Source organism: Oncorhynchus gorbuscha, linkage group LG13 (genome assembly GCF_021184085.1).
Source record: "Oncorhynchus gorbuscha isolate QuinsamMale2020 ecotype Even-year linkage group LG13, OgorEven_v1.0, whole genome shotgun sequence".
Lineage (NCBI taxonomy): Eukaryota > Metazoa > Chordata > Actinopteri > Salmoniformes > Salmonidae > Oncorhynchus > Oncorhynchus gorbuscha.
The window spans coordinates 49,438,869-49,453,580 of record NC_060185.1 but is presented as its reverse complement, the minus strand read 5'-3'; the positions used below and the strand labels follow the sequence as shown (position 1 = coordinate 49,453,580).

General features: G+C 51.2%; 1 protein-coding gene across 1 annotated transcript; it reads right to left on the bottom strand.

Annotated features, from left to right (window-relative positions):
- Positions 1-1,172: 1,172 nt before the first annotated feature.
- On the bottom strand, positions 1,173-13,038 carry LOC123993072 (bone morphogenetic protein 4-like). Its single transcript, XM_046294837.1, has 3 exons — positions 12,425-13,038; positions 4,838-5,190; positions 1,173-4,058 (listed from the first exon to the last, which is right to left on the bottom strand). The coding sequence occupies exons 2-3, from the start codon at positions 5,181-5,183 to the stop codon at positions 2,974-2,976; spliced, it is 1,431 nt and encodes a 476-aa protein (XP_046150793.1). The 5' UTR covers positions 5,184-5,190; positions 12,425-13,038; the 3' UTR covers positions 1,173-2,973.
- Positions 13,039-14,712: the final 1,674 nt, after the last annotated feature.

Sequence of the window (14,712 nt, the reverse complement as noted above, 5' to 3'; positions counted from 1 at the left end):
GTAGTCTTGGCTAGAGGTGAGACGGGTGATAAGGGAATGGGCTGAGAGGGGGGAGAGGGGAGGGTGGGATGAGGAATGGGTCAGGGGGTGAAGGATGGGTTGGGTGGTGAGAGAAGATGTGTGAGGGATGGGTTGGGGGGGGGGTGGCTTAGAGGGGAGTTAGGGGAGTTAGGGCAAAAGGAGGGGTTAGGGAGGATACAGACCCTCTGTGGAGCAAAGGTTATCCTCCTGCCAGTGCATGGCTGACTCATGCTGTGTGTATTTCATGAGATGGTTTTCACTACTTACCTAAACACACATCTACACACACAAACACATTAATGCTCTCTCGCACGCATGCAGACAGACAGATGCACGCACGCGCACACACAGGAGCCCCGTTGGCAGTGTGCTGCTGTTGACAGCTGGTGAGAGGCGATATGTAAGAAGAATCTGGACAGCTCCAGCTGCAGCCAGTGAGCTCTGGACCACGTCCAGCCTCTGACAGGAGGGGAGGAGGGTCGCCCCTCCCAGGGATGGAGCAAAGCGGCTGTGGGTTTCACACTGTTCACCTCCCAATACTTCACAAGCAGTGTGAGCCGATCCATCTGGAGGAGGGGAAGGGGGGGGGGTCGTTCCTTTCAACACACAGGAATGCGGGATCGAGAAAGCTGTTGAGTTGGTTTGACCCCCACATTCACGACGTGAGGAATGACCCGTTGCCGAGCACACTGACTGCTGCGAGCTCAGAGGTGCAGTAGCTCTCTGCGTAACATCTGGCGATCAGAAACACATGTGGGCTGCATCACAGGCCGGGTGTGAATTGACAAGGTGGTGCAGTGGTTTTGCCAGTAAGGGATGTGGATCTGCCCCATGAATAGCCTTCTCCTCATGCCCTTCTATCACAGGCCTTTGTGTCTCATTGGGACTATATAGGTACTCGAGGCCTACAGCCAAATCTGGTTTGTTCTGGTTTCATCAAGGGACCACTGGCTTCCTTCCTTGGCTCAAATGTCTATCTAGGGGTCAATTTGTGATTGAAAGAGATTCTGACCAATGAAAGGATTTCACCGTCCCCTTCTGCTCTCCCCTTGTCTTCATGCATAGACTCAGAGCAATAGGTCCTCAGAACACTAGCAGAGGAGGAACAAGGAAATGTGGTTGATTTTCAAAACCCAATCATGTGACAGAGCTGCTGCTTGGTTTGTTTATTACAGGTATCATCACGTTTTCAGACAATGTCAAACATTTTACAGACTGTTGTTTAAATGCTTCCATTTAAATAGAGGGAAAAGCAAAACGCTGGAAAGATACTCAAAATACTCAACTCATAACAGGAGAACACCTGCAAAGCCCTCGTCCAAAAGGCACTGGAAATCAACTGCTTTAACATTAGCCGTTCTTCAAAACAATCTAACGTGCACACCTCCAGCAAAGACATGTGTGTTCGACGATGACATTGTGTTCTTGTTACACGATTCAGTAGAATACAATACACAGAGCCTTGATATGTGGCATTTCTTGAGCTTATGACTGCGTCATTACAACACTGTGTTTTTGTATGTGTAGTACACCAAAAGCCACCATAACATGCTGTACCAAAGCTACTATAAGGGCCGCAGGTTTTAGGTGTATTACGGTACTGTACATGTGGCTTTGTAGAGAGCAGATATCTTAAATATTTTCAAGGTTAAATACACCATATGTGGTTGCTATTTAAATACCCAATGTGACTCGTTAAGTTAGATTGACCATTTAATGGAATTACTTTGATGACAACGGTTTTCTGAATTTTCTTCATCTCTGCAAAGGAAATGTACAACAAAAAGTTATCTTTAAATAATAATGATAGTAGTACATTCAAACAAATAGCATAATAATTCCTCTGTATTATTGTTGTGGTTTAAAAAATATATATCTCATGACGGGACGATTCATGTCTGTCTGTCTGCGAAAAATCCATATCTATTCAGTCTGCGAGGAGTGTCCGTCAACGTCTCTCTTGATGAGAGGTCAGTGGCTGTCCGTTGGCCCAGACAAGTTAGCCGAGTTAGTTTGAGGATGATGTCAACTGATGCAAAGGCTACATGTGTCATCCTCCTCATATGGGGCCACATGACAGCTTTCTCTGTACTATAAGCCACTCTTGATATCCAACCGTACAGATAGTATACTCTGGCACTGATATCTTCATCTCTTCCCCTTCCACTCCACTGATTGAGTGCGTCTCCTTTACAGACTGATGCTGGAAGGAGGTGAGCGACACACTAAGCACGGAGAGACACAGACACAGACACGTTACAGACACGTAGAGGGCTGGCGAGGGAGCACTGAACAAGCACAGGGCTGTCAGCGAGTGGAGTGCTATTGAAGGAGAGGAGGTGGGGCTAATGGGAGGATTCTCTTCTCCTCTACTCCTGGCTGTCGTTCCCCTCTTCTCCTGTCAGCAGCATCCTCTTCCCCTACCGGGATGTGGAAGACTGCTTCGTTATTTCTCTCCCTCTCTGTCGTTCCCTCTGTCTTCTCTTCATACTCTCACTGTGTGGTACTTCTGAAGCACTGCACTGTGTGTCCTAAGGGGGCTCCTCTGTCTCTGTTTTTCCCCCTCTCTCTCTCTCTCTCTCTCTCTCTCTCTCTCTCTCTCTCTCTCTCTCTCTCTCTCTCTCTCTCTCTCTCTCTCTCTCTCTTTCTTCTCCGCTCTTTCTACTCCTCTTTATTTCCACTACCGACAGCTGTGGCCCTCCGACACCATGCACTTCTTAGAAAGCACTTGTTCCTGCTGGATTGGGTTCTACATTCCCGTCTCTTCTCTTCCTGCCTCATCCATCTCTCCGGTCCCCCGCTAGTACTAGGTATTTGCATCCCTCCGCCACAAGATCCAGGTCCTCTTATTTCACGTGGTCCTGCTGGGCTGGGTTCTGTCCTTGCCCTCTGTCTTTACGCCATCAATCTCTCCTTCCATCTCTCTCCTCCCTCCCTCTCTTGTGTTTCCCGTCACCGACATCCACAGCCCTCCACCACCATGTCCTGGTAGTTTTTGAGCACCACGCGGTCCTGCGGGTCCAGGTAGAGCATGGCGATGGGGCTGAGGGCGGTGGGCACGCAGCAGGCCCGCGGCACGGCTCCGTTCACCGAGTTCACCAGCGTCTGCACCATGGCGTGGCTGGATGAGTTCATGTGGTCGGCGAGCGGGAAGCGACACTCCCCCAGGCAGAAGAAGGCGTCGTAGCCGCTAGGCGCCACGATCCACTTGTTCCAGCCCACGTCTTTGAAGTCCACGTAGAGCGGGTGGCGGCGGCAGCGGGTGCGGGACAGACGCTTCAGCTTTGCTGCGCGGCCACCATTACGCTTCACTCTTCCACCCTCGTCCCAGCTACCGCCCCAGCCAGGGCTGGCACTCCGGCCCCTGTCCCTCTCCCTGTCCTTGTTTCTGTCCCTTCCCCGGTTGCTGCTGCTACTCCTGCCCCTTTCTCTGGCCCCCTTCCTCCCCCTCATCCTCTGGGCAGTGCCAGAGGTTCTCCGGACATGGGCGGCTAGTGCCTCTCCACGCCCGTCATGGCTGTAAGTAACCAGCAGGGGTCTCTCTCGTGCCCAGCTGTGTTCGTCCTGTCCCAGAGATCTGCGCACCCTCAGGTGTCCCACTCTTCGTCCTTCCTCCCCAGTGGAAGGTGGTAGAGCATCATGGTCAGGGGGGGTGAGGAGGGTGGTGTTACCCAGAGGGGTCACCTCCAGGAGGAAGGCCAGGCTCCCAGTCTGAGCGTGGTCCCCCAGGAAGAGTTCGGTGCTGAGGCTGAATGCCTCCCAGGAGACAGCTGGCTTGGTGTTGGGGGCCCGTGTGAGGACCCGTGACTCCAGCAGAGTGGGCTCAGACTCAGAGTCCCCAGGGCTTCCAGAGAGGAACAGGCTGACCCTGTGGGCCCCAGGGCCCGGGCTGGCCCCACCACCCCGGAAGAAACGTAGCTCTGCAGACACCACACGCTCATCCTGGGGGATGGACGACACGTTGAAGGAGATGGGGACCCTGTTGTTGCTCGCGGTGGTCTGCCTCTTTTCAAGGGGGAGTGAGGGACTGGTAGACTCTGGGAGGGAGGGGGGGGAGGGAGGGAGGGAGGGAGGGAGGTAGAGGGAGAGAGGGAGGGAGGGAGGGAGGGAGGGAGGGAGGGAGAGAGAGAGAGAGAGAGAGGGAGGGAGAGAGAGAGAGAGAGAGAGAGAGAGAGAGAGAGAGAGAGGTTAAGATAGTTCAGAGAAGAAGGTTCAATTTGTAAAACAAAACTGATGTTCTCTGCAGTTCCATGGAGGTCTCTCTTGTAGGATTTCCTATATCAAACATTGTAATCTCACAATGTCGAATACAAGGTAAATTGACCTGTCAACCCTTAACTTTAAATGTCAAACACATTCAGTGCCATAAACAGCTAGATAAGCTTTTCATTGCACACACTAACATCAGAATAGGACCTCCACTTGTTGCTGGTTAGCTTGTGACTGTTATGGAAACATCCACGTTATCAAATGGAAAATAGAGGGTCTGACTTTGGAGCCTACTGACTGCCAAGGTGGAGTCATAACAGAAACAGACTGGGTATCACAGCCCTGTCGCCATCAATGCCATCTAACCCGGACTGAAACTACAAATGGGATGTGTAGAACAGTGTCCATTAAAAAACGTGATGTGGAACTGATCCCAATCAGTGGCAGGACAAGGTAGAACTGCGTTGCAAACTATCCACACAGAGCCTCAGATTAGGAGTGCTGATCCAGGATCTGTCCATATGATCTTATTCATTATGATCTTAAAGGCTAAACTAATATCAGACGCTTTGGGGATATTGGGCCCAGACCACATGTGTAATGTTACCTGTGTGGTGGAAGCTGCGCACGGTGTTGGCCTCCTGGACATGCTGGCTGGGATAGCTGAAGTGTGGATCCTGGACTAGGTGGTACTGCTGGGAGTGGAAGCGATAGAGGTCCACTATGTACTGTGGGACGGGGGCACCTGGCCGGGGGTTGGGGTGGGACTGCAGGCCCAGGCGGCTCAGCAGCAGGTTCTGGATGGTCTGGGCCAGGCTAGGGTCCAGGGGGGTTGGTGATGACGATAACAACGACGACACACTACCATCGGGCTCGGTGGCTCCGCCCTGGCGACCAGACGAGGCTTGAGGTAGCAGCAGGACCATCAGGACCAAGAGGTTAGCAGGGAACATGGTGGATCTGCATGAAGGGAGAGAGGGGGAGGAGTGGGGGAGGAGAGGAGTGAAGTTAGGGTTTATTTCAGGGAGAAGAGGAAACGAAACGCTTAAGTCGTTCACTTCTTGACGCTTCCAGTGGTGCGCTTTAAAGTCCCACGTTGTTCATTGAAATTCCTATACCATATGTTTAATGTCTTTCAGTAAATTGGAGTGTGGGGGTTTGAAACACCACTACTCATAGCTTCAATCCTCCGAGAGAACGTTTTATGACTTTCGGGATATGTCATTAGTACTACACTCTTGTGAATGAATTGATGCATCTTGGTGACAAATGTACCTTTTTTTGGGGTCCGAAAGACAAGTCGGGACACCTGAGAAGAGGCTAAAATACGAGACGCAAATACAGCTCTGTCTGTGCGGAGCTCATCAACTGTGAAACTATTATGTAAGATCCACTAGCGTGCTGGGACCAAAGTTGATCATGTAGCAGGTTTGCTCGTGGGTTGGACCCAGTCGACACAATGTTGCAAGTTCGCTAGCGAAAGTTCAAGACAGAGCGAGGCAGAGAGACAGAGAGAGAGAGAGAGAGAGAGAGAGAGAGAGAGAGAGAGAGAGAGAGAGAGAGAGAGAGGGCCTTAAAACGAACCCCAATCGACTTTCACTGGCCTTAAAACCGTGACAGGGAGGTGGGGGTGTTCGTTTCATTTGGCGTCATCTTTTATTTTCACATTTACCACTGTAGCAGTACAAAACGTGCTGTTTAAACAAATGCAGTAAGTCTGGCGCGATATCAAGAAATGTACTGCTGAAGTCCACGTGAAGTTGTTTGCTGGATACACATGGCTGTAAAAACAGCACCACTTTGTTTTCCTTAATGTTCATGTATTGCTATGTGTTGCCAAGGCCCCATCTCCTAGGAAACTCAAGCACAGGGGGATAACAGTGATTAAGCAGAGGATATATTCAGTGTGTGCAGTGTGTGTGTGTACATGCGTAGGAGAACCTTAATAAGTAGTCCTGCTAAAAACCACCAATGAGCTAAAGCCAGTTGACTTGACTGGAGAATAATAACTAGTGGAGCTACTGTACTTTATATCTCTATTGCTCTAATTTACTTCCCACAGCTTACCTATACAGGTGCTTCAACCAAATAATGAGACCATAGTTGCTAACTGGCCTGTCTGCAGCGCGGGGAAAAAGGCCCAGTGCTGGAGGTCATAGCGTTAACATCCAGCCGGGTTACCACCCAAATGAGTGACTAATTACAAACTACAGGCCTTAATGGCCTTGTGCCCTCTGGAGTCAGGAACTAGAGGTCAGAGTGCGGTGTCTGACCTGTCTATTGTTCAAAGTAGGATGAATTTGGCACTTAACTAGTGAGTCAGTTTGCCGTTAGGATTGGGGGAGGGTAAAGCTGACCCTAGATTTGGTTCAAAGCATTCAAAGTTTGGAGGTTCACGCAGAGACTGAGACCTGGGCTGGGCCATGACTTCTCTCCTCTCAACCGGTCTGCTTTACCATCATCCTACAACGAAAGAAATGACAGATGTCGTCATTACTCTAAGAGGAAAAGATACGTCTCGATGAATATAAACGACGTAGAGCTGAACGTCCTAGTTTTCCCTGCAGACTCGAGCGAAGTGTTTTCTAATTCTGCACTCTCCCTATCTCATCTCGGTACTGAGCTGAGAATCGATTGAGTTCGACACAGCTAGATAACTGAGACATTTATGGCACGAACACATAACGACGCCCTAATGACAGCTAATCATGCTATAGTGTCAGAGTAGGGTTTACAAGAAGTTCACAGGGTGTGTGTGGGTTTGTGTGTGTGTGTGCGTGTGCGTGTGTGTATGCGTGTGTGTGAGTGTGTGCGCGCGTGCATGTGAGTGTGTGTGTGTGTGTGTGTGTGAGCAAGAACAGACACAGTAATACCCTGGGAAAATAAGCTGTGAGCGTGGGACTCTGCTCACTAGCCATTAACTCAGGCAGCCCCACCCAAAGTAATGTCCTTCTGCCCGATGCCTCTCCACTTGAGGCAACGCTACAGGACAATTAGAGTACGATTAGAGATTAGAGAGCCACAACTGTACAGCCTTTCCCGTGGCGTCCCAAGGCTCGTAAACTAGATTGAGGACCCCCCCCCCCCCCCCCCTAATGAAGGTTCAAAGGTTACTTGCAGAAGGGGGAGTGGGTGGGTGGGGGTGGTGGTTGTGGGGGGGAGTCAGAGGACACCCTGCCATACATCCATCTAGAGTACGTCCACCATCTCCCTGTGTTTCTCCAGCTAATCTAAACGGGGAGAGAAGCCACTAAACTCCATTTGGCCTCATTATCTGCCATCCTCTCCGTCAAGCCGCCCCCCTCTCCATCCATCCTGGATGGTGACATCCCTGCATTAGCCCCCCCCCCCCCCCCTCTCTCCGCTGACATGGGACTAATCAAGTCTTCCGGGGGAGGTGAGGGGTGAGGTGGGGAAAGGGGGTGCTCTCAGACATATTAGATGATGTCTGACCCGGACCAGACGGTAGAGTGACCCCATGCGCACGAAGACGAGAGATTTGTGTGTGTAATCAGGCAGGGCGGTCTGCTCGCTGGCCCTCTGAACCCACAGATCAAAACAGACCAACAGAAGTGTCTCTCTTTCCCTCTCTCTACGTCTCTTCACGCTCTGTCTTTTAGTCTCTCGTTTTCTTAGTCCACAAGGGGTGATAGAGAGACAAGAGTTAAAGAGAGAGAAGTGATATATATACAGATATATACTCTCTATATACGCTCCCCTTCTCTCTTTGACTCAGTCTCTCTATCACCACTTGTCCTTTTCCATATCTCTTTCCACTGCCCCCCTCCCACCCCCCCTGTGTTCCCTGTCTCTCCATTCTTCTTTATCTGCATGTCTCTCTCTTTCCCAACCTCTGTTTTTCTTTTTCTCCCTATCTTCATTTCTCTCTCCCCTCTCTCCCTTGTGTTGGTATTTTTCCTAAGCCCTCTAAATGAATAGTGTTTTTGCGGAAGAGTGCTGCCGAGTGTTGCCGGGGCGAGAGGGCCCAGTGTCACCGCAGCCGGCTGATTTATCCGCGGCCGCTGTCTTCGTGTTACGCCTGGTCCCGCCACTTTCCCTTCCTGTTGTTCTTCCCGTGTTTCTTTCCCCCAGATTCCTTCTCTCCCTCTCCCTCCCTCTCTCTCCCTCTCCCTCCCTCTCTCTCCCTCTCCCTCTCTCTCTCTCTCCCTCCCTCCTCCCTCTCTCTCCCTCTCCCTCCTCTCTCCCTCCCCCCTCTCTCTCCCTCCCTCTCCCTCTCTCTCCCTCTCCCTCTCCCTCCCTCCCTCCCTCCCTCGCCCTCTCTCTCCCTCTCTCTCTCCCTCTCCCTCCCTCGCCCTCTCTCTCCCTCTCTCTCCCTCTCTCTCCTCCCTCCCTCCCTCTCCCTCTCCCTCTCCCTCCCTCCCTCCCCTCTCCCTCTCCCTCCCTCCCTCCCTCCCTCCCCTCTCTCTCCCTCTCTCTCTCCCTCTCCTCCCTCTCTCTCTCCCTCTCTCTCCCTCCCTCCTCCCTCTCCCTCCCTCTCCCTCCCTCCCTCCCTCCCTCCCTCCCTCCCTCCTCCCTCCTCCCTCCCTCTCTCTCTCTCTCTCTCTCTCTCTCTCTCTCTCTCTCTCTCTCTCTCTCTCTCTCTCTCTCTCTCTCTCTCTCTCTCTCTCTCTCTCTCTCTCTCTCTCTCTCTCTCTCTCTCTCTCTCTCTCTCTCTCTCTCTCTCTCTCTCTCCCCTCCCTCTCTCTCCCTCCCTCTCTCTCTCTCCTTCCCTCTCTCTCCCTCTCCCTCCCTCTCCTCCCTTCCTCCCTCTCCCTCTCTCTCCCTCCCTCTCTCTCCCTCTCCCTCTCTCTCTCCCTCCCTCCCTCCCTCCCTCTCCCTCCCTCTCCCTCTCTCTCTCCCCCTCCCTCTCTCTCTCTCCTTCCTCTCTCTCCCTCTCTCTCCCTCTCTCTCCCTCTCTCTCCCCCTCCCTCTCTCTCTCTCCTTCCCTCTCTCTCCCTCTCTCTCCCTCTCTCTCTCCTCTCCCTCCCTCTCTCCCCTCTCTCTCCCTCTCCCTCCCTCTCCCTCCCTCTCCCTCCCTCCCCTCCCTCCCTCCCTCCCCCTCCCTCCCTCCCTCCCTCCCTTCCTCCCTCTCCCTCTCCCTCCCTCTCCCTCTCTCTCCCTCCCTCTCTCTCCCTCTCCCTCTCCCTCTCTCTCCCCCTCCCTCTCTCTCTCTCCTTCCCTCTCTCTCCCTCTCTCTCCCTCTCTCTCCCTCTCTCTCCCTCTCCCTCCCTCTCTCTCCCTCTCCCTCCCTCTCCCTCCCTCTTACTCCCTCTTACTCCCTCTCCTCTCCCTCCCTCCCTCCCTCCCTCCCTCTCTCTCCCTCTCTCCCTCTCCCTCCCTCCCTCCCTCCCTCCCTCCCTCCCTCCCTCCCTCCCTCCCTCCCTCCCTCCCTCCCTCCTCCCTCCCTCTCCCTCCCTCCCTCCCTCCCTCCCTCCCTCCCTCCCTCCCTCCCTCCCTCCCTCCCTCCCTCCCTCCCTCCCTCCCTCCCTCCCTCCCTCCCTCTCTCTCTCCTTCTCCCTCCCTCTCTCTCCCTCTCTCTCCCTCTCTCTCCCTCTCCTTCCCTCTCTAACACACACACACAAACACACACACTGGCTGCCCCAAGTCATAATGACTGTATGTCGTGGAAATCTTCAACTCACCCACACCAACTTGGGCAAGCTCACGTTACACACATCGCAAGAACGTCGTTTTTTTTCTTCTTCCTAACTTGCTCAACCAGCGCACCTGTGTGGACCATTCTCATAATCACCTGAAAGCGACACACCTACACCTAATGCATCTGGAATGTTCCTCACCCCTCTCTTTACATCGCTAACACACGACACAGCTCTCTGATGACCACGGCATTCACTGCTTTATGATTTCATGTATGAGGCTGAAGCTAGGACAAAACATTTTTTTTTATCTCGAAGCGTGACAGATGAAATCATTAGAATAATATTTGGTTGCCTGCTGGTTGCCTGCTGGGTGGTTTTTATTAGAGTGTATTATAATTTATTCCAGCTGGGGCGATTAAGAGGCTAATGACGCGGGCGGCCCCAGACTTTCAGCCCGCCACTCGCCTTCCTCAACAAACCTTTACGCGTACGCACCACGCAGACTGAGTGCAAACACGTACATGCCAAGAGGAACAGATGTGTTTTGTGTGTGAATGTGTGTGTGTGTGTGTGAGTGTGTATGCGTGTGATGGACAAAAGCCAATGGATTTGAATGTTTTTTTAAGGCATAGCGCTGCGCATCCATCATGCACACGTACAATCACAACAAAAATATGCTTGCACGCACACACACACACACACACACACACACACACACACACACACACACACACACACACACACACACACACACACACACACACACACACACACACACACACACACACACACACACACACACACACACACACACACACACACACACATAGGAATGTAGACAGGGTTAAGATGACAGCAGACGATGAGGCTCCCTAAGGAAAGGTGGAGTAGACCAGACACTTTCCGGCTACTGGGGAACCAACCAACTCTCTCACAACATCGCCAGAATGGGGTGGTGCGTACGGCCCAGTACATCACTTGGGCCGAGCTCTCTGCCATCCAGCACGTCTTCACCAGGTGGTATCAGAGGAAAACCCCCCAAAATTGTCAAAGACTCCAGCCACCCAAGCCATAGGCTGTTCTCTCTGCTACCACACGGCATGTGGTACCAGCCTGGAACCAACAGGACCCTGAACAACTTCTCCCCCCCGAGCCATGAGACTGCTAAAGAAGACTGCTAAAGAAGACTGCTAAAGAAGACTGCTAAATAGCTAATCAAATGGCTACCCGGAAAAACTGTATTGGCCTTTTTTGCACTAACTCTCGTGCACTGACTGTTGGCACACTGGACCCACACACTCACACATACTTACACTCACACCCCAACACACACACACACACACTACATACGCCCACACACACATGCGTGCTGACACTCTCACACACACACATTTTCACACTCACCACATACACTGCTGCTACTGTCTATTATCTAACCTGTCGCCTAGTCACTTTACCCCTACTGTACCATACTGTATGTACATAGTAACCTCAATTACCTTGTAGCCCTGCACATCGACTCGGTTCCGGTACATGTTTATAGCGTGTTATTTTGACTCGTTATTGTTCTCCGTTATTCACTGTGTTTCATTCCTCTTGTCACTATTTCTATTCTAATGTTTTTATTTAAATGTATCTTTAACTCTGCCCTGTGAGAAAAGGGCCCAGTCAGTAAGCATTTCGCCGTTGGCCTACACCTGTTGTTTGCGAAGCGTGTGACAAATAACATTTGATTTGATTTGGGACATGAGCTACCTGGACCTTTGGAAAGACATTAGACAGACACACAATGTACAGCATAGTAGTCACTACTGCCAGGGCTTTCGTTCCCAGGTACATTCTCACAAGAGTCTATAAGTAGCACATAAGGTGCAGAGCATCAACAAGTCAACTTTGTCTCCATTCTATTTCAACCTGAACTGTAAGTAACCGGAAAGTCCCCCCCCCCCTCGCCGTGATCCACACGATTCCTTCCGAGCTAAGTTCAGACGATCTGAGAGTCAGGGAGCTAAGTGACCGGCAGCAGGAGGCTACGTTTTGGTGAACAGGGGGCTCGCCGAGGGCCGAACATTGCAGAAGCATTTGGTGGAAACCGTGACATGTCCGACACGTGACATCAGAGAGTTCAAAGACTTCACGCGTCCGGTCGACACAGGACCCGAGGTGGAAAAGACAGAAACAACACTGAAAAGCTGGATTCTCCGTTAACACAGAGGAATAATTCATGCCTTTACGCTCCTAAAGAGGAGTCACGTTATGTCTTCTGAAAACATAACAGTCACATTGTTCTCGGACCTTCGGCTTCCAGGCGTTTGGTTTAGAGCAACACAGCATGCCAGCCTCTGCGGGCGTGTGAGCATGCGTTTGTTCTCCCTAGAGTGGCTAATGGTTTGAGCAGTGAAGTTCCCGCGGCCAGGCAGAGTTGGCTTGGCAGACATGGACAGTATATGTGTGTGTGTGTGTGTGTGTGTGTGTGTGTGTGTGTGTGTGTGTGTGTGTGTGTGTGTGTGTGTGTGTGTGTGTGTGTGTGTGTGTGTGTGTGTGTGTGTGTGTGTGTGTGTGTGTGTGTGTGTGTGTGTGTGTGTAGTACTCACGTCCAGGCGTGGTAAGAGGTGTGCAGAGTCCATGGTTTATCCTTGAGCTCCAGTGTTACGAACCCTCGCCTCTCGCTCCCACTCGGTCGGACAGAATGGACAAAGTAGGCTCTTTCCCTCTCTTTCTTCCCCTCGATCTCTGCTTCTCTCTCCCTCAGGTTAGCCTGTGTCTGTGTGTCCTCTGTGAGTGGGCTGTGAATGAGGACGCTGTACTCTCCATGGTTCTCCCCCTGTACTGCTGGGCTCTCCCCTCTCACTCACCCTCTCATCCTGTTGTCAGTTTCAGATAAGCGGCCTCTTAAAACATATCCACCGGCTTCCCCCTGCCTTCCTGACCTCTTCAAACAGGCAACTCCCTCTCTCTGTCGCCGACACTTCCACCTCTGCTCAGACACAGAGAGACAAATATACACACAATTTATCTACTGTATGGACCTGCACAAGACAAATTAGTCTGGAGACTGTTCTGTAACCGGCAAAAAATTCCCTCTGGTCCCCAGCTTCCGAAATGTGTCTCTTTCCCTTCCTCTCTTTCGTTGTCTCTCATTCTCTTTTTGTCTCTCCTCCCCTTTTTCCCTTTTCCTCTCTCTCTCTCTCTCTCTCTCTCTCTCTCTCTCTCTCTCTCTCTCTCTCTCTCTCTCTCTCTCTCTCTCTCTCTCTCTCTCTCTCTCTCTCTCTCTCTCTCTCTCTCTCTCTCTCTCTCTGTCTCTCTCTGTCTCTTGTGCTATACAGAGAGTCCAGCTGGTAAACTCAGTGTAACTCTAATTGACTTTCCTGGTCATTTGGATCCTCCCTGATGGTGATGTCACTAAGTCAGACCACCCCCACTACCATCAAACACACACACAAACACACACACAGTTAGAGATAAGGTCAGGGTGGACTGGCTAATTCTTTTCCTTCATTATTTTTACAAACCCACCCACTGATTCTCATGAACACCGTTTTTATTATCAGCTAACATGCTGAGATGATCACAGACAATACAATCTCCATGATCAATTCATGAGTATGTTACTGAATAAGACCAAACATATTCTCTTACCAGACCAAGGTATGAATAGATGACTCATAGGGGAGGATAAAGTCACTACAATTTGGGGGCTGTGATTGGATGGATCGAGCCAAAAAAAGGTACATTGTAATTCCCCGCCGCCTTGTTCAAGCAAGGGGCAATCGTCCTTCCAGCGGCGGCCACCAAATTGGTATTCACCGGGCAGGGCTACGAGGAAACGTCTCTTTAGGATGCATCGTCTCACATATTAGATTTCATCTGGAGATTCACCCCCAAACACACACTCAACCCAACTCCCATCAATTCACCCAGTCTGATGAATTACCCTGGGCCAGAGGGACAACACACACACCTTCCCATCTGTGAGCTCAGACAATTTACAGGACTGTTATCCGCATCATCTGAAAAATTACACTGTAATTATTTGTACTTCACAGCAGTATTTGCTTTGATCATGACGTACAGTATTTTTCATTGTACATCTGGATTGGTGAGGACATTATTATCCAATAAGAGGCCACTAGGAAGCAACATGTGCTGTGACCATAACATGAAGCAGTCCAGTCTCTCAGTGAGTAGCCTACTGCATGTACCTTTCAGTGAGTAGGCTACTGTATGTACCTTTCAGTGAGTAGGCTACTGCATGTACCTTTCAGTGAGTAGGCTACTGTATGTACCTTTCAGTGAGTAGGCTACTGTATGTACCTTTCAGTGAGTAGGCTACTGTATGTGTAAAGCTAGTATGAGTACCGCTCCCCCCTGATTCAGCTCTTACCAAGGCTCAAACCCAGGACCTCTGCCTTGCAAACACACGTGACCACCCTCCTGAAGTGTCTTACCCAATTGCGCCACCGAAATAACTCCAGGCTGAGGAGTGAGTTTCATAGACTCCCATCTGCTACATATGGAACCTTCAGTTAGAGTAGGCTACTGTAAGGACCCTTCATCACAAGAGCAGTGGTATAACTCCACTTCTGCCCCCAGGTTTCCCGTCCTCTGGAAAAGACGTCCGCTGTCCCACGTTCCCCCCTCCACATTCCGACGGGGGTGGAGGAGCTTTTAAAGTAATACCTCACCGCTCTCTTAACAAGCCGACCGGAGTCTCCCCCCCCCCCCCACACCACCCCCGATCCTTTTCCTGTCCACTACACTGACTGGAGTCACATTTGGAGAAGAGGGGACAGGGACTAGGGCCCTTGATCCCTATTTACCCTTCACTTCAAATGGTTACCTATATCATCATCATGGCGTACTTTAGTTTTCAGCACACACA

Bases quoted from the DNA above. Each gene is read 5' to 3' on its own strand.
- LOC123993072 (XM_046294837.1), bottom strand. From the start codon at position 5,183: ATGTTCCCTGCTAACCTCTTGGTCCTGATGGTCCTGCTGCTACCTCAA. The intron at 4,059-4,837 runs GTAACATTACAC...CCTCCCTCCCAG, and splicing joins GCGCAGCTTCCACCACACAG to AGTCTACCAGTCCCTCACTC.